Here is a 22970-nt window from a genome sequence, read left to right as displayed (position 1 = left end):
GCATGTGTTACAGCCTAACTTTATAACATGTTTGATGTGTTGCTGCAATATTCTGTTGTAACATATTTTTTAATGTGTTACAAGAATATGTTGCCAAAGCTATGTTTTACAGTAGTGCCATTAGGACATGCATGTACAGTGAAGGTGATCAGAGAGACGCTTCTAGAGAAAACCCAAGTTCATTTTTTGTCATGTAGGGTTGATAATGTACTTATCCCATAGTATTTATGGCTGTGTAGCTAAAAGTTATCCAAGCACCAGTAAGAATATGTGTCATTGATTCTTCATTAGGCATTGGTGCTTGTAGGTGTGATTTACATGTGATCTAATTAAGTTATCTGCGAGAGATTTCTGCTTTTGAAGTTCAGGAAATTGAAGACTAAATTGCAAAACAACCACCCATCACAGGACATCAAACTCCCACCAGCCCACTCGAGCACCAAGCATGCCACATCATCGCTCGGAGGCTGGCTGAGGGGCTAAGTAATATATTTAAAAAGTTTAGAGACTTAAATCTGTATTTTGAGAGTTTAAGAACGTAGATGATACTGTGGGTGCGGCAGTCACCGATAATAATTATGTATTCAAGCAATTGATAACAAGTCGCTCCCTTAATTTATTGGGTTTGAGCTCGATGGCCTCAGAGATGACATCGGCGAGCAGCACGGTGGTGGCCGGGGTGCAGCAGCAGTGATGGCAAGCGGTCAATGGTGCGGTGGGGAAAAGCACCTCAATAGAAGTGTGAACACATGCGTTATTTCATTATTCATCTTTTATTTGTGATATATATCTATCTATTAATTATCTTACAGACTCAATGATTTTTTTTATCAACTTCTTTAGCACAAATCTCAACACAAAAACGGTGTTGATAATCCATACGTACGCAAAGACTAATAAAATTTTCCCTTGGTATTAGAGCAATGGTGTGTGAACGTGGTGTCACACATGCCAAGCATAGCACCCATCGGCAATTGATAGCATAACAACTGATACTTCGAGTACATACATTACCACTTTTTACTTTTTAAAATAAAGACATGAGTACTGCCATTTATTTCAAGAAGAAGATAATACACAGGCTCTAATGGGGTAACATCATGAAAGAAAATACAAACATATACCGGTATGACACACGATCCATACATTGTCTCGAGCATCGAAAGCCATTTCCCCGAGCTAGATGGCATAGTGGCTGACGTTGAAGGAATCCTCGGGCCTGGACTGCGGATGGGTCCTGCTCCTCATAAACTTCTGCATATACTCGTTGTACAGAAACCCTCTGTACTGCGGCGCCTCGCCGATCTTGGCCGTGAACTCCGGCAGTGGCTCAATCAACTTGTCACCGTGGATGGACCAGAAAAATCCGAACGAGTGCCTGTGCACCGGCTTCCTCACCACCCGGTGAGTCGCGCTCTTCAACTTATTGTTGCTCAGCACCTACTTACCAAAGCAAAAATAAAAAACGAAATCATGTTTTTACAGCATGCGGGGGCAAGGGGCACATCGATCACAATTAGCAATACTAGCGCATCAACCCGTGCGACTGCACAGGTTAGAAATTTAGCTTACGACTGAATTGTAGATATTTATGTTAATAATGGTTGTATGTTAAGATATATTAATTATTTATATTTAAATATTAGAATGTAAAATATAAATGTAATTTTTGTTTATAATATTGGAATCATGTTTATTATTTGTGAATAGATCTAATTTATAATTTTCATTTTATGTGTTATGCAAATTGATTTTTATTTGTTTCTTGATTTTTTGAAATTATTATTATTATTAATGTCATCACCGTATCTCATATTATTTTTTTAAATATATTATAAATTCTTTGATATTATTTTTATGTGATAATCTGTAATATGTTTGCGTTCTGTTGTTTTAATTGTGTAATATTTGATTATAATTGATTTGAAAAAGTGTGTTGATTGCTCACGTAACTAAGTTGAAGTTTTTAGGATTTTTTTAGAATTAACATGAAGGCACCAAAAGGAGCTTCTAATCAGTAAATATAAGATTACATCGAGTAGCATGTCCTGTACCCTTAAGACATCGCCTATGTTCACGATGATGCTGCCGTGGACGGGTTCTGCCGGGATCCAGTGGCCGTCCTTGAGGACCTCGAGGCCCCTGACATCGTCCTGGAAGAGGAAGCTGATGCAGCTCCCGTCCTCGTGCTCGCTGAGGCCGATCTTCTCCTCCTCCGTCGACGGCAAGTACCGCAGCGCTACCATGACGTCTAAGCAGCGGTCGTTGTTGTAGTCCTTGAGGAAGCCCGGCGGGAGTCCCATGCAGTCGTTCAAGATATCTTGGATGAGCAGCCCCAGCTCGGTGAGCTTAGCATAGCACTCCATTGCTTCTCTGAAGATGCCAAGAAGTGATGTATATCAGGGTACCGAAATTAGTGTTTTTATTATTATTTTGGCCTAACAGAGCTCCTCATAGTGAAACTCGATTTTAGGTTTGAACAAAGTTATTTATAATTATCTGCACCTTATAGTTAACACTCAGTACGTAATTCCTCAAGGAAAGAATCACTGACAACTTGAAATCGAACCTGATAAGCACTACTGCGTAAGTCTGTACGGACTCTGTAACTCATGCTTGAAAAAAAAACACTGCTCAGTGCTCTGTAGAGTTTTTTTATTAAGAAAAGAAATACTCCAAATTGCACTCGACTGACCTGAAACCGGCTGTCTCAGCGGGGTAGTACAAGTTGAGCCCGTGCCGAGGATGACAAGCTCGCACGTACTCATACCTGTCCACCAAATGCACCGGATGCCGCCCGTAACCAGCTGTGAGGGGCGCCTGGGACCCCTCCACAGGCCGGACCTTAACCTTCTCGTCGTCCGGCAGCTCGAAGAACGCTGCCGACAGCTCGAGCGCTCGAGTCATGAGCTCTGCCGGCATGCCATGGTTAACGGCACGGAAGAACCCGAGCGTGCGGCACGCCTCGAGCATGGCCTCGGTGGCGCGGGTCATGCCGCCCTCATCCCCGGTGAAGAAAGGCGCCAGGTCCACGACGGGGAGCACGCCACTGGTCGCCATGCCGCCTCTCTCTCTCTCTCTCTCTCTCTCTCTCTCTCTCTCTCTCTCTCTCTCTCTCTCGTTGAGGAAGACTGCTCGTTGCCTGTAAATATATCGGACCTGCACTCAAGAAGAAACAATTTTGCTATTTTTCAAACACTTAAAACTAACTTATTTTCCAATCATAATCATAATCATAATCCCTTGGATGAGCATCTTACTACTTATGGTTCAAGAGGTGGTTGGTGTTGACGAAGAGGTAGGATGGTGATTGAAAAATAAGATGGTTTCAAGCACTTGAAATATAGTCGCACTAGCACCAACAAAGAAACGGGCAATCTAAAAAATGTTTTTGTTCTTTCTGCAGTTGAAATACTTAAAAGTTACACTAGTGTCATGGCATAACAATTTAAAAACTATGGATTGATATTCCTTGGCGTAATGCCAGATCCTAATCACACGGCCGTCCCTGCGAAAAGATGCCTCCCTCCGCGGGCGCTGTCGTTTGCGAAGTGTGTCGATCGTTGTTGCCTGGCGATGTCGTCATTGCTCGGTGGTCGGCGCGGACCATATGATATAAAATTAATATCGTGTTCTCAATTAATTAAGTAATATAGTTAGCTGCTGTCCTTTAGTAGTTAGGTCATCTTCAGGTAAATCGGCTTCCTTACCGTAAAGCACTGTACCGACTGTCAGCTTGTCGTTTTGCTGCTTGCAGCACGTCGCAATCAACTTCAGCGGGATCGATATCAGGATGAATAGGGTTGCGGTGAGAGAAACTGAACCAGTAAAGTTGCAGACGTTTTTGCCTATCCGTAATACTGTTTAGAGAGATTGATTTGTAGGTTCAAGAAGAGGAGGAGAATAATAAAAGATAGGAAATAATGTAGCTACTGAAGATAAAAAAAATAGAGAATACTGTAATAGTATTAGAAGATATTGTAATAATATTATAGAGAATAAATTTTTAGTATCTGTCGAAGATATCATTAGAAGTGCTGTTGCCGTCTCAATTCAATAGGATGTCGTGTTTACTGTGACGGTCTAGTTGGGTGGCTCTGGTAGATGATGACAGAGGAAATGCCTCCTTGTCTGGACTGACGTCTCGTCACGACGTGCCAGCCTTGCCGGGCCACCCCGCCTACCTGCCTCCGTCTCGCCACGTCGCTGTCGCACCCTGTCACTTAGCATGGCATAGTTGCTCACAGGTCCTGCTGTAGGCCGCAGTTCCGGCATTCGAGCTAACATGGCATGGCTCATTTACTTAGCCGTGCTTTAACCGAGCCGGTCTGTCAGGTCAGTTCAACAAGTATGTCATCTACAACACATACTAAATATTGACTTGTCTTTTCTCACTAAACTAGTAAGACAAATTGTGCAGATTGTACAGCTAAACCATTATAATTACCATAATAGTACTTTTCACGCTAATTTTTTTGCAAAATAATTCCAATGATTATGCTCTTAATTTACTTCTCTCGTCGTAAGAAGTCTCTAGGCCAGGGTGAGTGCACCCGACGTCCACGTGCTGTTGATCGACCTCAGCCAACTCGCTTCTGTTTGTGGCTTTGCCGATTGCTTTACCACTGATGTGGCTGTCGGCCGTGTTATCGGGACATCTCGAGGAAGCCAGCCTCGAGGCCGCAAAAGACATGCACGTGCTCATGCAAGGTGACTAGCCGGTACGTGTTACAATATATGAGTTTGATCTATTATATTTATATAATTATAAATCAATTTTAAACGTGCAATATATGAAAGAAGTTTATAGTTCTTTATAGTCCTAAATTGCTATTAGAGTTGCAGAGAGATCAGCTTAAAAAGAGTTCTCTTTTTCGCCTCTTAGCTTACGAGGACTAGAAGAATGCGCGTACGCTCACTCGCCTAACCTCATTAGGTCAGGTCGTGATCAGGGCAAAGGGCACACAAGACACTGGCATAAATGGTTCGCTAAAATCAGGTCTAGGTGCGGCCTTCTTTTACAGTTATATTTTTTTTGCTGTGTGAAAAAATAGTCAATACGGTTATATATAGAGCCATGCTATTTAACATATTGCGCTTAAATAATATTTTATACGTCAATGCCTAGATCAATCCAACCCGCCGAACTGACCTAACAGCCTGTGTTGGGAAAAAAAAACAGAAAAACATACATCATAAAACAAGAAAACATATGTTATAAAATAGGAAAACTTGTGTTAAAGTGATAAAAATATAATTTTTCACCCCATGACGGGAAAATCCTTATTATAAAATAAGAAAACAAACATTATAAACAGAAAAGCCGAAAAAATAGGTTATGAAATAGAAAAACATCTTTTAAGAAATAAAAACACATATTTTAAAACCAAAAAATACGTTTATTTATTTGACAGCAGCATCATATATAGAGTATTTGTCCGCAAGATTTGCTCTCTAAACCAGAAAACCAATCATATAATTAGAAAATAATCTTTAGTTAAATAAGGACAAAAATTAAAATGATCTAACTACAACGGTGTTCCTGACCGGCGCCACTATCCGTTCTGCTAATCAACTCGTTAGGAAATAGCATGACATCCTCAGAGCCGCCGTCGTTGACTACTTTTCCTGGTGCTGAAAAGAACTAGTAAAATGTTACTACTTCTGAATTTGTACCACGTTTCGGCGAAGAGAATGGAACGAACTACTTTTCTAGCTCTGAAAACCGACTACTTATGTCGACCACATTGCAATCCTAACTAGCTACTGATCTAGGTGCTAAAGTGAGACAAGAAGAACCGTGCGTACGTACGTACCTACGAAGCTCGAACTCCGACCGGTTCTGCTTGAGGATGTACAGCACTGCTAGGAGGTCCTCGATGCCTATGTCAGTGTCGACCAGGATCCACCGACAACGGGTTACTGGCCGGCGCTTTCCTCGGCAGGGAGTGCCGCACGAAGCAGGCGGTGTGGTGCGGACGGCGAGATGCACGCAACCGCTGGGCCATCCTTTCGGCGCAGAAAACCTAGGATATGATTGGTTGTGTGCATGCAGAGCTATCTGATTTGATAGATGCGCTAGTGAGTGAGAAACGTGTTTAATTGTTTGTATATATTATTTTAATCTAATTTGGTGGATGTAAATATATGTTAACAGTCTGGTTCGATGGGTGTAAGCTACTGCATCTATTTTTATGCAGATAAGCCTACTTATTTGTATCACAAATTTATTTTTATACAAGCAAACAATCACAATCTCAATTTTGGTATCTGCTCATACAGCCTGAAATTCGACAAATCAAACAAAAATTCAACCCAGTCTATACAGACATAAACAACCAACAACACATTTTTTTCAACAAATATAACTTATATATATACTATCCATATAGATAAAATTGATACGAATAACCAATCACACATGATACAGCAGCCGGCTGCATGCATCATCGTGTGCGCCGGTGACCCTAGTGGAATAGAGTGCTACCTGGTAGCGGCTCCATACCTGCTTTGAGATGCATTATATGCGGATAGGTGGTGATAATCCAAGCGTGCTGCAAGGGAGGTTCCTGTAGCATGACTCCATATAATTTTTCCCCCGCATGAGCTGGTAGTGGCAAGAGGACTCGTTCTGTTTATGTCTCACTGGCGATTGAAATAGGTCCGTTCACGACCCACGTTGCGTCCCATGACGACCCCGATCCGTCTTCTGTGATGAAGTTCCCGGGACAGGGAACCACGATCCCGATCCACATTAAGAGCAACTTCAACATACCATCTATAATACATCATTCATATTCTTATATATATTGCTACTTATAAAGACCCTTTCATCATATTACTTCATCAGCACATCTTTCATCCTTCCTATTCTCTCTCCCATTTTTTAATAGTATTCTACAAGTCCTATGTTGACCGTGTCAAAATCGATGACCTTAACCAACTAGAGCAGAGAAGAGGGAATACGACGGCGCTGCCCAGTCTATCGGCAATGAACAACGGTGAGAAGTAGCCCGTGACCAAGCCCACGATGTCCAGCTCTCCCTGGTGGATCTAGTAGCGGCAACCTCGACCAAAGGGCATGGCCGAAGAGCGGTCGGCGACAGGCGCTCGGTGCAGCGGTGCTCGGAGCTCTGAGGTGGTCTGTGCCAGCAGTGAGCCAAGGCAAAATCAGTGCGCGCGTCAGCATCAGTAGATCATAGAAGAGCTCCTCGACATTTCGTCTCTGGCAGAGGTGGTTAGAGTGGCCTTGTCGACAGTGAGGTGTTTATGATGGAGACAGAGCTTAGCGTGGACAGGGAGGCAGCGTAGCTGGGGATAGAGAAGGAGGAAACAATGCACGTGAGCCTCAGGGAAACACGATGGAGCTCGTGACGGGGATAGAGAAGGAGGAAACAATTGCTTTAACAAGTCTTTCTATGTCCTTAAGTGATAGTGTGCCGAACAAATACATTATCGATAGACAGCAGGGCTAAACATTTCTATCGTACCTTAGTCTTGTTCTACCTAAGTGACATTATCATACTAACCCACATGCTAGGGTAACAATGGTAAGGTTAACAAGCTCACGAAGAGTTGACATTGACTCAATTAAGTCATGACTACTGTTCCATCAACAGTTTTATAAAACATCTACGCATGCATAATAAATTTCATTTCATTTGTAATATTTATGCTATTACATATATTTGGAAGAAGTTGATATCCGTTCTGGTGGAACTTTATTCTAACTTTATTTGAAATTTTCTAGAATTTTTCTATATCAAATTTCATTGGAAAAGGGTTATGTGTGCACTAACATTTTTGGAATTTCTACATAGGCTCGCATATGGCATTTATGAGGCATTGGTAGATAAATTGTCATCCCGCCAACTAGTACAACACATGTTCCATTAACTTCATAAACTAAACATTGATTCCTCTTAGGTTGCTGACTTAATAATCCCTGCACCGGCTTGCTTGCTACTACTCTGAAACATATATCTACACTAGCTAGCTAGTACATAGAAATCAGCAATCTTACATGCCCTTCTTAGTGTGTAGCTAAACTAGAGATTACCTGAACTATTCTTCTAATCACACATGTGAAAGTGAGTGGTTGCTCTCCACCCAAAAAAATAAACATGTGATTAACTTAATCCTCTTACTATCCTACTTACGAGAAACAGTGACAGAGCTTGGTTGTGGCCAAGGTGGGTCGCACCTCCCTAGCTAAACACAAGCATGCAAATTAACAGGTATATGGAGTGCTATTTAGGCTCATGTGTCATATATTTATGCTACCCAGCACCTGCTGCAGACCAACCCATTTTACTGGCCCTTGCTGATTTTTGGCTCAAGCTTCGTTACTGATGCAAGCTGGTCTGTGAGAGAGGAAAACAGAGAACGACCAAAGCAGAGCCCAAATGGCATCACGTGGCGTGAAGACTACATGAAGCATGAAGGTCGTGGGCTCGTGTGTGGCTGTAAGCATGCATTGGATGCCCCCGAGGTGCACAAGACTCGAGGGATTACTAGTAAGCTCACCAGCGAAGGTAGAAACTGGGTGAAGAGGAGATGACGGGGACCATAGCGGTAGAGGTCAGCATGGCCAAGCGACCACTGGTCTACTTCATGGATAATAAGCAGCGCAACAGAATCAGAGATGTTTGGTGATCATTGCTGGGATTTAGATCGACCGAGAATACTCACTCGAGCGGCTGCGCGAAATGATGGAAATCGTTGGCGTCGAGGAGATTTCTGCACTCCCCCAAATGAGGCGAGCTCGCGAACTTGGCATGGTCAAGTGAGGTGAGGGAGAGGAATGAGAGAGATGGCCTGCTTTGCTTGGCTTTATTGCCAAAGAAGGGACACAGGGCGCGGTGGAGCAACAATGCCGCACGATCAGCGCGAGGCTAGTAGGCAAAACGAAAAGGGAACGAAGGTGTGTGGGCGTGGAGAGGTGAGTGGATTCGAGCGAGGGGATAAAGAGGAGCGACAGGAGCACAGGGAGCATTTCTATGCGGGATGGATGACTTCCTCAGCTGACAGCGAGCATATGGAGCGGCGTGGCGAGCGTCCATCACCGTCACATCGTGGGAACATAGCGATGAGGATGATGATACTGGTGTTGTTCGTGCTGTGGTAGTTGGCTGATTTGGCCACGGCCAGAAGAGAGGAAAACATGCCAGGGGAAAGAAAATGGCCCGCTGAGAGGATTGAATGGCCCAAAAGGGGGGTGAATTGGACAATTAAAAACTTCTACTGAAAACTAGAACAAATAGCAACCTTAGCCTAGATGAAAAGAAATGTGACTACACGAACAAGTTAGGAGAAGAAAAATAAACAAGTAAGCAAAGACACTAAGAAAATACGGAATTGAAAGCTTGCAAGAATATAAATGCTCAAATTAAATTACAGAATAGTAAAGAAATGGACAAGAGAACACCATATTTTTCCTAATGTATCGAGGAGTTGGCACTCCCCCTAGTCCTCGTTGAAGCATCCACCAAGGATATTGGTCCCCCTTAAGTCACCAAGACTCAAGTGCTCCCTCATGATTGCCACTTCTCCATCTTCGAATTGGCGGGCATCAAACCAAGCGGGGCTCCCACAAGAACTTCAAGAGCTCATCGAGACACCACCAATCACCAAAGACCAGCTAGGTGTTGCCAACCATCAAGAGTAACAAACTAATAGCTTCACTTGATCAAGATCAATCCTACTATAGCTAGATGCATACTTGCTACTCTCCAAGCACTAATGATGTCCTTAATATTTAATTAGAGACTTGAAAATCAACTCATGTGCTCTTTCTTGCTTCTTGATGACACACATAGTGTATGAATTCCTCTAAGTCGTGAGAGAGCCAAATGAAACCAAGTGAAGCGGTATTTATAGGCTAGATATCCAAATTATAGCCGTTGCCTAACCACCCACTTCTTCTGTTAACACTGGATGATCCGGTGAGTATCTCCTTACTCACACAAGACAATCCGGTGAGTACAGACTTTCATTGCCACTGTGTCAGTTGTCATTAGTCGTTATTGTTGAGAAATAGTCCGATGCCATCATCCGATGAACACCGACCTAACACCGCACCATCATGTGCGTACAAACTAGCTAAATTGCCGATTCCAACCCTCTCTAGAAAATATGCCCCAGTGATGATTTCATTGCCATCACCGGACTATTAGGTGGGTTAAACTTCTTTTGCCCTCAAAATCTTCTCTGGTAGAAAAGCTTCAGTGTGCATATGTGTCTATCACTAGACTATCCGGTGAGTAGAACTCCTTTAATCCAACTAAAACAATCCTCTTTAGAAATATTACTCTGGTGATCCATTCTTGCCTTCACCAGACCAACCGGTGAGTGAAGTTTGTTCTGCCACAAGAAATTATTCTCTGCAAGAATTGGTTCGGTGTACATACCATCTTCACTGGACCATCCGGTGAACTGAGCTTAAAAAAATCTTGTCTTGGAATCACCTTTGGAATAATTAGTCTGGTGCAGTCATCATTGTATCACAGGATAATCCGGTGAGTTGGACTTCAATTTTTCCTGGCAATGCCCCTTCTGCTGAAAATAGATCCGTGCTCTCACCACACTAACACCGGACTATCCGGTGTAACACTTCTAACAATTTTGACCATGTGTCACGCAGAAAATTATCTGGTGATTACATCATTTTGTTCATCTAAGCATCCAGTGCATCTAGAATGTTTTCTATCTTGAGATAACCATATGCTCCGATGAGATCACTTTATATAGATCAGATCATTCGGTGAGGTAAATTTTCTCTAAGCTCGCCCAATTAAAACTTTCTTGAGCTCTAGCTTCTCAATATGTCAACCATGGGCTTCTATGAGCTAACTAGTGCTAGAATTTTATAAGTGTGCATCAAATCAAGTCTAGACTCACTAGGTCAAGCTACTACTCTTAGCCCCTCTTTATAGTACGATCAACAAACTAAGAACGACCTATACTACTCTAAGTGTCCTTCATCTCCTTTGCGACACTTAGAACTAGAAAATCCTTAATCTTGATACACAAGTCCTTCGATCATCCATATAATCACCTTAGGGACCAAGAATACCTAATTATTATTGTGAACTAAATTTTTTATTCTCTTCAAAACAAATTGTTAGTCACAATGATATGGTTGTCATTAATCACCAAAACACTTACCACTTATCTAAGAGCCTAGATGCTACAATCTCCCTCTTTTTAGTTATTGATGACAACATATATGAGAAGATATAGATATGAATTGAAGTACACCCTATCATACTAGGCAATTGATAGCATATAATGAAAAAAGCAAGAAAACATCTAGCGCTAGAACAACCTATCATACTAGTACAAATAGAATTAAGCACGCATGAAATAAAACACAATGTGATGACAAGCTAAACAAATGGTCTGTCATTATATCAAAATCCATAAGATCCAACAAGCTGAACCTAGCTAACCAAAATCTAAACTAGACTCCCCCTAAAACTAGCAAGCTCTCTAGCTATCTCTCTCCAAAACTCCCCCTAACACTAGACTCTCTCCCCCTTTGGCATCTAAGCATCATAAAGAGAACATATCTACACATCTGGAGCTGGAGAAGACGAGGGAGCCGACACTGCCGAAGGCTGCACCACGAACTGAGAGGTATTAGTCTCGGAGTCGAATGCAGACGAGATAAGCTCAACGATAATGTCGTCGGCTGGAGAGGACGCTCCTGCTGCAGTCTAACTCTGCACTGTGTCTGGACGATGGTCGGAGCTAGAGGTGTCGACACCCTGGGTGGCCATCTCGATGGTCAACATGACTGAACACCTCCTAAAGAGTAGGATCGACCTCATCAAGCGCAGGCTGTGAGATAGCTGGAGGCACAACTGGAGGCTCCTGAGCTGGAACGGTCGGCTGCGGCGAGTCCTCGAAACAGAGAGGTCCAATGGGTAGATGTGATATCAGTGAAGGGAGCTGACAGTGGAAAGTCTGATCCCAGAGTAGTCAAAAGTCCGCTGATGCTGGCTGGGAGAGGACTCGCGGCTGGAGCTGGTGCTGGAGATGAACTAGCAACTGAAGGCCGGTGTGCTGGAATAGGAAAGAGAACATGCAAGCATTATTCTTGCTGTCTGACTAAAGTGCTGAGAACATGGTCTGTTGCTGTTGTTAAAGAGATTGCAAGAAGACCATCTGCTGCTCCTGCTGGTGAATCATGTTAGCCCAAAGCTTCACCTGCATCTCAGCATATGCTGGTAGCTACTATTGGATCTGTTGCTGCTGAACTACCTGTTGCTGCTACATCTGCTAAAGAATCAACGCAAGCTATGAAATCTGCGCAAGAGGGGTCACTGGAGGAACTGTCTCAGGCGCTAAAGAAGTAAGAACAGATGTCTGAGGGGCTGCCTGAGAAGAACCTCCTGCCTCAGCATCGTGTGACCTAGCGATCGAAGGAATGTACTCAATATCGTATGAGTCCGAATCGATGTCCACGTCAAAGATATACTGAGGTAGCTCTGCCTCTGCCTCTGCTAGGGCCTGGTCATCAGCTGCTGCTGCTCTCTCGCTCGTCAAGAGGGATCAGCTCGTGAGCATGAACCATGGCTCGCTGACCATGATGTCTATCTGTGAGAGCAGCAGGAGCATACTCCTTGAAGTGAGTAGGAGACTCCTCATAGGCCTCGAGGAACTCGAGATACCTAATGGCGTGAGCAAGCAAATAAGAGATGAAGTGCACATATGGTTGTTGTCTGGCTAGGGACATCCCCTCTGCAATAGCATCCTCAATCTGAAACAAAATCAGATCCACTATGTCAAAACAGCGGTGAGTGAGGATAGATAGAATCAACCACTATTGCAGGCTAGTGATGGCCTCTCCGTAGCTGATCCTCGGCAGCAAACTCCTTCTCAGGGCCATGTGGATGGCCTTCGCTACAGGTGTCAGCATGTTTGGCAGTCGCGGCAAACCTGGAGCGAAGGGCTATATGAAGTGTGGCCCGATCTCCTCATCAGTGGGGAAGATGCCACCAACCAGGGGATGGCGAGGGGGTTCGACGTCCGTATGAATGACCTCATGTAGATACCTAGACCTCGTGCAGAATATGACTTTAATTTGAATGAATTGAGCAAAAGATATATGAATTTTGGGGCAAATTTGCACGATGTTGACCTAAACTTGAAAGACTTGAGCACATTATCCATAATTTAGATCAACATGCCCTAATACATGATCAAAGTGAATGATATGGTTCTAATTTCAGCAATTGATCATGAATTTCTCGAATTAGGGTTGAATTTGAATGATATTTGAGAAAATTTGAATGGATTCAACTCGAATTTGAAGAATTTGAGCAATTAAGCTCATATACAGATGAACATGCTCTCAAATTGCACGGATTTGAACTAATTTTGCACTAGATTGAATGCAATTCACATGAATTTGCATAAATTTGAAGGGAATTATGAAACTTGAGAGCTAGGGTTTGGAAATTTGAACCAAAAACTTGTGCTCACCACGATGACCAGGAGGGAGGAGATGACGGTAGGGGAGAGAGCTCGTCGGACAGTGACCTGGACAGCGGCACAAAGGGCGGTGGTACTCTGGGCGACTTGGCACTGGGCGGCAGCTACCCGGCGAGCGGTGGAGGAAATGCGGCGGCGGCGCTGGTCGGTAGCGGCAGGTGTAGGGACGAAATGAGCCGACGGGTGGAGGCGAGAGCATGACAACGGCCCAAGATTGAAAACAGAGAGAGGAGAGCGGCAATCGAGAGCTTATATGATAGGTGGGTCCCACTAATCTTGCGAACACCGAAAGGTCCAGTGATGAGAACTGAGCAGCGGACCAATATTTTCAGAGAGCATCTCAAAACGGACCCGAGATAACTTTCAAAAACCTGATGTTTCGGTGATGTTCAACTGAACATCAGATCTTCTTTATGATGAAATGTAATTCTGAAAACAGGATACTTCGGTGAAGCTCCACTGAACATCGGACACTATTACAGGACAAATTTTAGAACTTCTAATTTTTGCTGCCACTAACTGAACACCGAAAGTTCCAGTCCTAACCACTTCACAAACACCGGAATTTTTCTACGTGCCAAACCATTTTTTAAACACCGGACTATCCGCTGCAACTGATCTACTCACCGTATAAAGCCACCAGACCTTCTTCAGAGAAGCTGAGCCAAGAGAACAGAAGACCAGATGATCCGTTGAGGAGAATGAAGGGGCACCGGATCATCCGGTGAGAAGGAAAATTTTCTGCTGAACTATCTCTCGCTGAGTCCAAACTTCAAATTAACACACAACAAAAATAAATGTTTGGACTAGCTTGAGTGAAGCCTCAATCTCTCAAATACTCATTTGCAAATATTTGCCAAAAAGACTATAGCATACATAATTTTGCAATACGCAGTAAGAATAAAAAAAAGATGAGAAAACTTTAAGAAAATGTATGAGCCATATTTCCTATTAAATTAAAGATTAAGACTTTAAGTTCGCTAGGACAAGACTCAATAGGCATTAAGCACTTACATCTTTATAATCAAACTCATAGATGTGTATATTCACATTAAGCGCGAACAACAATCTCAAAGTTTGATATCCTCCTTTGTGATCTCTCTACCGCCAATGCCCATACAATACATAACAAGTGCATAAAATTTAAACATGAATGCAAGTTATATGGCATACGAATGCATAACATAAAATAACGATCTTGTCATATTACTTCCCTTCTCAAGTTTCTTCATGGTGAACCCAACAACATGCCTTGAGAGAAACTAGGAGACCACCATCTCAAGTAAAACCCATGTTCACCACTATCTTGAGAAGGTTAGACAAGCACCTATCATGAATGCATCTATATGATAAGGCATCACATGATGTTTAAAGCATCTATCATGTTCAACTCACTTTGTAATTTACAAAAGGTTGCTTCATCTAGAGGTTTTGTGAAGATATCCGCCAATTGATCTTCCGACCTTACACCACTAAGAGAGATATCATTATTAGCCACATGATCTCTAAGGAAGTGATGGCGAATGTCAATGTGCTTTGTGTGAGAGTGTTGAATGGAATTGTTTGATATTTTTACGGCACTCTCATTGTCACAAAGGAGTGGAAGCTTCTCTAGATGAACATCAAAGTCTAACAAGATTTGCTTCATATAAAGGATTTGAGCACAACATGCTCCAGCGGCAATGTATTCGGCTTCCGCGATGAACAAGGCTAAAGAGTTTTGCTTCTTAAAAGACCATGAAACTAGAGATCACCCTAGCAAGTGGCACCCACCCGAAGTATTCTTGCGATCCACACGACATCTGGCAAAGTCTGAATCTGAGTATCCCAAGAGTAGGAAACTAGCACCTTTCGGGTACCATAAGCCTATGCTAGGTGTATGCTTTAGATATCTAAGGATTCTTTTAACCGTGCTAAGATGCGATTCCTTAGGATTAGCTTGAAAACGAGCGCATATGCATACACTAAACATAATATCGGGCCTAGATACGGTAAGGTAAAGAAGTGACCCAATCATAGAACGATAAAGCTTTTGTTCAACTGGTTTACCCGTTTCATCTAAGTTGAAATGTCCATTTGTATGCATTGGAGTCTTGATTGGCTTTCAATCATCCATCTTAAACTTCTTGAGGATGTCTCTCGTGTACTTCTCTTGATGGATGAATGTCCCTTCCTTCAATTGCTAGATTCAAAATCCAAGGAAATAGTTGAGCTCGCCAATCATCGATATCTCGAACTCCCTAAACATCATGTCACCAAATTCCTTGCAAAACTCTTTGTTAGTTGAACCAAATATTATATCATCAACATAAATTTGACCCAAAAAAAAGCTCATTATCCATGATCTTTGTGAACAATGTGGTGTTCACCCTCCCGATTTTGAATCCTTGGTTGAGTTTGTATCAAGCTCTTAGGGCTTGCTTGAGTCCATAAAGCACCTTATGCAACCTATAGACATGATTAGGATATCTAGGATCTTCGAAACTGGAGGGTCGTTCAACATAAACAAGTTCATTTATAAAGCCATTCTTTATAAAGCCATTTAAGAATGCACTCTTCACATCCATTTGATAAAGCTTAATGTTATGGTGTGAAGTAAATGCAAGAAGGATACAAATATCCTCAACCCTTCCACGGGAGCGAATGTTTCGTCAAAATCCAAACATTCAACTTGTGCAAATCCTTGCGCGATGAGTCTTGCCTTGTTGCATACCATTATACCATGTTCATCTTGCTTGTTGCGAAAGACCCACTTAGTTCTAATTACATTCTTGCCTTGAGGCCTTTCTTCAAGAATTTATACTTCATTATGGGTGAAGTTATTGAGTTCTTCTTGCATAGTCATTATCCAATTTGGATCTTTAAGAGCCTCATCTACACGTGTGGGTTCTAAATAAGAGACAAATGAGTATTGTTCATAAAATAAAGCATATTGATGAGAGCGAGTTCGTACTCCCCTAGATGGACTTCCAATGATCAAGTAAATGTGGTGATCCTTGGAAATATGCGTATGCTTCACCTTTAGTTCTTGAGGTGTATCTTACGATGGTGCAATATCTTTAGCTTGAGCTTCCTCTTGAGAGATATGAACATCATGTTATGGAAGTGGTTGATCATCCTTGTTCTCATCTTCATCAACTTGGGGCGCCATGGAGGTATGTGGAATTGAAGTAGAAGGTACATCTTCATCCTCCTCCTTAGGCTTGATATCCCTAATTGTTATATTCTTCATTGCATCTCTTAAGGGTTCATCACCTACATCATCACAATAAACACCTTCTCCTTGGGAGCTATTAAATTCATAAAACTCCACATCATATATTTCTTCAACAAGACCGGTGGCATTGTTGAATACTCGATATACTTTGGAGTTAGATGCATAACCAACAAGAAAACCAATATCGTAACGTTTTTCAAACTTTCCTAGGCGTTCTTTTTTCTTAAAGATAAAACACTTACATCCGAGCACCCAGAAGTATGAGATATTGGATTTCCTCCTAATGAGAAGCGCATATAGCATCTTCTTCAATAGTTGGTGGAGGTAAACTCGATTGGATGCATGACACGCCGTATTGATTACTTCCGCTCGAAACTTCTCCAGTGTACCATACTCATCCAACATTGCTCTTACAAGAGTGATCAAGGTCTTGTTCTTCCTCTCCACCATGCTATTTTGTTGATGGGTGTAGGTTAATCAGAACTCACGATTGATGCATCTATCATCACAAAATTCTTCAATGTATGTGTTCTTGAACTTCGTGCCATTGTCACTCATGATCTTCACAAGTGTGGCCTCAAATTCATTTTGAACCCTCTTCGCAAACTTCTTTAAGATCCCAACGGTCTTGCTCTTGTCATCTAGAAAAAAGTTCAAGTGTATCTTGTATAATCATCAACAATAACAAGGCAATAGAGATTACCACTAAGACTTTTGTAGGTAGTTGGTCCGAAGAGGTCCATGTGTAGTAGCTCCAAGGGTCTTGATATAGACATCATAAACTTGTATGGATGTGATCTTGCAACTTGCTTTCCTGTTTGGCAAGCGCTACACAATTTTCCTTCTCGAATACAAAATTTTTCAAACAAACTACCATTTTGTTCTTGAACACCTTCTTGAGTTGGCTCATTCTAATTTGTGCAAGTCGATGATATCAAAGCCAACCCATGGATGTCTTGGTGAAGAGGCATATAGTCAAGCTAGCTTCATTAGAGGAGAAATCTACAAGATATATATGTCCATGTCTAAAGCCTTTAAAGATTAGATCATTATACTTCTTGTTAGTTATGATAACATCAACATTACTAAATAAGCATGTAAAACCTAAATCACATATTTGAGCTACAGAAAGCAAATTAAAGCTAAGCGACTCTACTAAAAGAACATTAGAAATAGAGAGATCATTAGAGATTGCTATCTTACCCAAACCTACCACGTTTGCCTTAGAGTTATCACCAAAGGTGACTTTGTCATGATCTTCCACATCATCTTCTAGTTAGGTGAACATCTTTACATTACCGGTTATATGTTGTGTGCATCCACTATCAAACATTCAATGCTTGCCATCGGGTTTGTAATTCACCTACATATATGAAATCAAGCTTTTTGTTTAGGTACCCAACCAAATTTGGTACCTTTGATTAGACATCAATTTGCCTAGGAAGCTTACCCTTAGCTTGAGTTTCAATGAATTTAGCTATGATTTTTTCACTCTTAAGCTTATGCAATAGGAAATGATGATCATTGAAAGTGGACTTATATTTAGAAGGCAAGATAGGAAGGGGTTTAGTAGGAATTGGACACTCTTGTGTTGTGACCGGTGACTTGATAATATTGGTAATATGAACCAACTTCCTTGATGAAGGAATTATTGATCTTGGTGTTGTGATGACCTTTTCCACCAGGTTGGGGAAGCATCCAAGGTCTCTTTTGTTGTAGTACAATGCATTCTTTATGAGAATTTTTTTGTGCTTGTACTCCCCCTTAGTCAACCGGGCCACATATGACTTTAGACTTGCAATCTCATTCTCAAGTTCTTGCTCCCTTGCATGGTTAGTCTTAGAAAATATTATATTATCACATAAAGCGGAGCATGGTATATCAAGAAGATCATCACAAGAAGTAGATATATTGATCTTAACAACATCAATAGTAGGCAATTCATTCATGCTAGGATCAATGGCATCATAAGTTAACTCAAATTCTTGATATTTGTATTTCAAGTCAATATGCTCAAGTTTTAGCTTCTTGTTACTAGCCTCAAGAGACTTGTTAGATGCAACTAATCTATCATATTTCTTAAACACATCATTGTACTTAGAAAGCAACTCATCATGATTAGAACTAAGCATAGCTTTAGCATTTTCAAGAGACTTGATTTTAGCTTCTTGTTTCTTGATGATAGTAGCATAGTCATTCATAAGCTTAGATAGATCATTAGGAGAAAGACCATCATCATCACTACTACTACCATCATCCTCACTACTCACCTTGTTGTTACCTTTTGCCATGAGGCATATAGGTGGTGGAGGTAGAGGTGGATCATCATTGATGATGGCGAGGCCCGCGAAGTTGTTGTCTTCATTATCGTTTGAATCATCACTTGAGCTTTCGCCAGAGATCCATTCACCAACAATATAGGTCTTGCGGCCTCCACCATTCTTGTGGAGGAGCTTCTTCTTCCTCTTTTCTTGATCCTTCTTCTTGTGCTTGTCATCATTCTCAATTGCATCAATCTTCTTTGACTTATTCTTGTTTCTCTTGTCGGGATGAGGACAATCATATGATATGTGGTTAAGGTTACCATAATTGTAGCACTTCTTCTTGTCTTCACCACCGGACTTGTCAAATTTCTTTAGATGAAATTTGTTTTTTTTTTATCATAGTTGTAGCCCTTCTTTTGAAATTTGGAGATCATCCTTATGGTTCTTCTCATGAGAAGAGCAAGCTCGGTGTCAGAGTCATCATCATCTTCATCATTTTCACTTGATGATGGGAGCTTCTTCTTGTCAACCATATTTGCCTTAAGAGCAAAATTCTTCTTGGATAAAGACTTATTATCTGCAAACAAGAACATCTCATGAGCATATATCTTCCCAACGGCATCGGTGATGGTCATGTCATTGATGTCCCTTTCATGAAGAAGAGAGATGACAATGTTGTATTGCGGCTTAGGAAGCACCATCAAGATCCTACGAATAACGTCTCTTTGAGATAATTGAGTGAGTTCAAGAGAATTGATTTCTTCCACAAGCATATTCATGCGAGAATATATATCATTGAATAACTCATAAGAAAGCATCTTGAATTGATTAAGAGCATTCATTCCTCATAAATTTTCCTACCCTCATGAATTTCACAAAGAGCGGTATAAATCTCATTAGCGAATTTCTTGCTCTTAACTCTAGAGAAAACATCTTCACTAATTCCCTCAAATATAGTATTCTTAGCATTAGCATTCCACCTAACTTGTTAGCTGGTAAAAGGTTGATCAAACAAAATGGAGAAGGTTAGCCAAACTTCGGGGGAACTAGCTCGCCATGCAAACTTTTCAATAGGCTAAGTTCTTTTCCTTGAACTTTAGCATACTACTTACACTCCCCGGGGTCATTGTTCTAGGATTTTAAGCCTATAAAGAGCACGATGCTCTGATACCAATTAAAAGGATTGAATAGCCTAAGAGGGAAATGAATTGGGCAATTAAAAACTTATACCAAAAACTAGAATAAATAGTAACCTTAGTCTAGATGAAAAGAAATACGACTAGACAAACAAGCTAGGAGAAAGCAACTAAATAAGCAAGCAAATACACTAAGAAAATGTGGAATTGAAAACTTGCAAGAATGTAAATACTCAAATTAAATTGCGGAATAGTAAAGAAATAGACAAGAAAATATTGGATTTTTTCCTGATGTATCGAGTAGTTGGCACTCTCCTTAGTCCTCATTGGAGTATCCACCAAGGATATTTTTCTCGTTGAGTCACCAAGACTCAAGTACTACCTCATAATTGTCACTTCTCTATCTCCAGATTGGCGGGCATCAAACCAAGTATGTACTTCTTCCTGAACCCGTCACTAATGACTAATTTTACCAAATTTCGTCGAGGGTTATAATTTAATAAGTAATCCGGAGTACATTCAGTAAAACGGATATAACTTTTATATACAGACTCCGATTTTAACATTTTTTTACTCTACAGACATTTAAGCAATCAAAAGCCATATCTAGAATTCCACATCTGTATATAGGAGTTTGTCCCTGTATACAGGAGTGTGCATTAAATAATAGGACTGAATTTGTCCCTGTTATACTTGTAATTCCACATCTGTATACAGATTGCTTGCTTCACTACTTCCTCAATATAAAGAATAAACGATAACAAACATGATAGTATCAGATGCTTGCTATATTAAACAAAAAAATCTCTGAACAAGACAGCTTCAGATCAGCTCATACGGTGAATTGGAACACAATAAACTAATGACACGCTAGATCAAAAAAGGGATATTCGGATAAAAAAATCTGAATTGGAGATCAATTAATCACCATTGTTAAAGGGGATCGTGTACATATGATCTTACGGCCGTTGGAGCCACCGGTTTGTTTGGAATCGGATCCTCTGACTTCACCCACTGGTGAAGTCAGGTGACTTCAAATCTTTGTAGACCGACGGATCAGATGTACTGCTACAGTGTAACGAAACAGTAAAATATGTACAGTAAATTAACGAAACTGTTCATCTACTCACAAATTACTGTTCACTCGTGACTAGATCCGGTTTGCTTGCCAGGGATCCGGATCCGGTTTGCTTGCCGCCGCTGCACGTGCCCTTGTCTCCATGGGTCAGATCTAACAGAATCAGATCCTCCTGTCCATGGGTCTTCGATCTGTACGCACCAAGAAAAATCGAATTGTTTAAAGAGTAGCATGATCAAAACAGTAAGGGGAATATTGGGTGTGGGGTGCGGGGAATAGGTGAAATCGTCTAAATAGTATTTTAATTAATTATTAAATTGATTATTTATATAATCACGATTGTAATGATTAATTAGAATAATATTTTGATAATTTCGATATGTGTTTTTTATTCAAGATCAGAACACAAATCTTTTCAATATATACCATAAAAAAAGTTTAATAAAGAGCAAGTAATTATCATTATATTATAAGTTCTTAAACATTAACAATTTACAACAATTTGCAGTAAAAGAAAGCTAGGAGGATAATAAATTAGATCAACTCCTAAACAACACAAGAAACTATGTAGCGGAAGACAAAAGCTATAAACAATAAAAGATAGATAGAGCATATACCCTTAGACTCCATCCTAAAATAATTTCACCCGAGTAGTTACCTACTTATACCTGCCACCAACATTGACGGGCGTAAAGTAGCCAAACACTAGCTCCTCCTCGCCAGTAGCAACTAAAAGAGTAGAGCGAGTACAAATGTATTCGCAAGATTTAATTTATAATAGGTACATATAAATAACCTGACTCAAGGATAATGTATTTGGTTAATTAGCAAAGAGTCAATCATAAGATTAAGTAAATTCATATACAGAAGTTATTTGACACAATATGTGAGTATCTAACTTAACCACATCTATCTTTCTATCCTACATTCATCAACATAAACCTAGATGTGACTGAAACATTATAATTAGTCAAATGTCATCACCTACCAAATCCCAATATACCATTTATCCCATACTCATGACTTTACAATCGATGTGGATAGATAAAAGTATGCTCATTATCGAGAGCACGATAATTCAAATTGATCTTACACCTTGCAGGGTATATCTTTACCCACACGACTCGAAGACCATTCGACTTGCGTGACTACATAGGCTCGCACAATGGGTACTTATGCCAACCTTTCTCATATCTGAAACTATCCACTTGCACATGCCCCTATAGCACCAGGGTTACCGTGAGCATGTCCCGGATACCTCTGGCTCCCCACCACCTAACTTCTTCTTTTTTTCTCTCTTATACGTGATAGGGATGCATGGCAAGCGTTAGCACGGCGTATAATAATCAGCTTGTCTTACCATTAGATCGATATGTGGTTAGTACGGAAAATGCTAAAGTCAACGCACCAATGGACGGTACTTAACCGATGCAAAAGGTTTATGGCATCTGGGTTCCTCTCTCGACCTACCCCTAGCACCACACACATCTCGTCTCATTCTCACATCACATATATTCCAACATTATTGTTATCCTTGTGAACAATTAGATAAGCCCTATAACTCGCGAACGATGGTCGAACCACCGATCAACTTCTACCGATGACATATGCATTGCTAAACATTTCGATTAACCTTTGAAGTTAGATATCAACAATATTATACTTTGGTTATAAGGATAAAGATAATTATCAAAATAAATATAAGTAACACATCAACATAGATTCTACCCACAAGACTCCCGACATTCGACTCACCACTCATGCAAACATACATAGAG

The 22970-nt window shown here is 41.0% G+C and overlaps 1 protein-coding gene across 2 annotated transcripts; it reads right to left on the bottom strand.

Moving 5' to 3' along the window:
• Positions 1–894: 894 nt before the first annotated feature.
• LOC133910038 (flavanone 3-dioxygenase 2-like) lies at positions 895–3425 on the bottom strand. 2 transcript variants are annotated; one of them, XM_062352562.1, is made up of 4 exons: positions 3261–3425; positions 2696–3159; positions 2055–2373; positions 895–1440 (listed from the first exon to the last, which is right to left on the bottom strand). In XM_062352562.1, exons 2-4 carry the CDS (start codon positions 3058–3060, stop codon positions 1180–1182), a joined length of 945 nt encoding a protein of 314 aa, XP_062208546.1. In that variant the 5' UTR covers positions 3061–3159; positions 3261–3425; the 3' UTR covers positions 895–1179. The 2 variants fall into 2 exon arrangements, with proteins under 2 accessions (XP_062208546.1, XP_062208547.1); XM_062352563.1 differs by lacking the exon at positions 3261–3425 and having other exon boundaries at positions 2696–3229.
• Between the last annotated feature and the right edge of the window lie 19545 nt (positions 3426–22970).

The sequence above is a fragment of the Phragmites australis genome, chromosome 2 (assembly GCF_958298935.1).
Source record: "Phragmites australis chromosome 2, lpPhrAust1.1, whole genome shotgun sequence".
Lineage (NCBI taxonomy): Eukaryota > Viridiplantae > Streptophyta > Magnoliopsida > Poales > Poaceae > Phragmites > Phragmites australis.
Note: the sequence above shows the minus strand (reverse complement) of the source record. Positions and strands in the feature narration are given on the sequence as shown.

What these genes read in the sequence shown, in the direction of transcription:
- LOC133910038 (XM_062352562.1), bottom strand. Translation starts at nt 3,060, where the DNA reads ATGGCGACCAGTGGCGTGCTCCCCGTCGTGGACCTGGCGCCTTTCTTC. An exon ending in GCTGAGACAGCCGGTTTCAG is followed by an intron (nt 2,374 to 2,695) that starts GTCAGTCGAGTG and finishes TGGCATCTTCAG; the next exon opens with AGAAGCAATGGAGTGCTATG. An exon ending in ACATAGGCGATGTCTTAAGG is followed by an intron (nt 1,441 to 2,054) that starts GTACAGGACATG and finishes TTTGGTAAGTAG; the next exon opens with GTGCTGAGCAACAATAAGTT.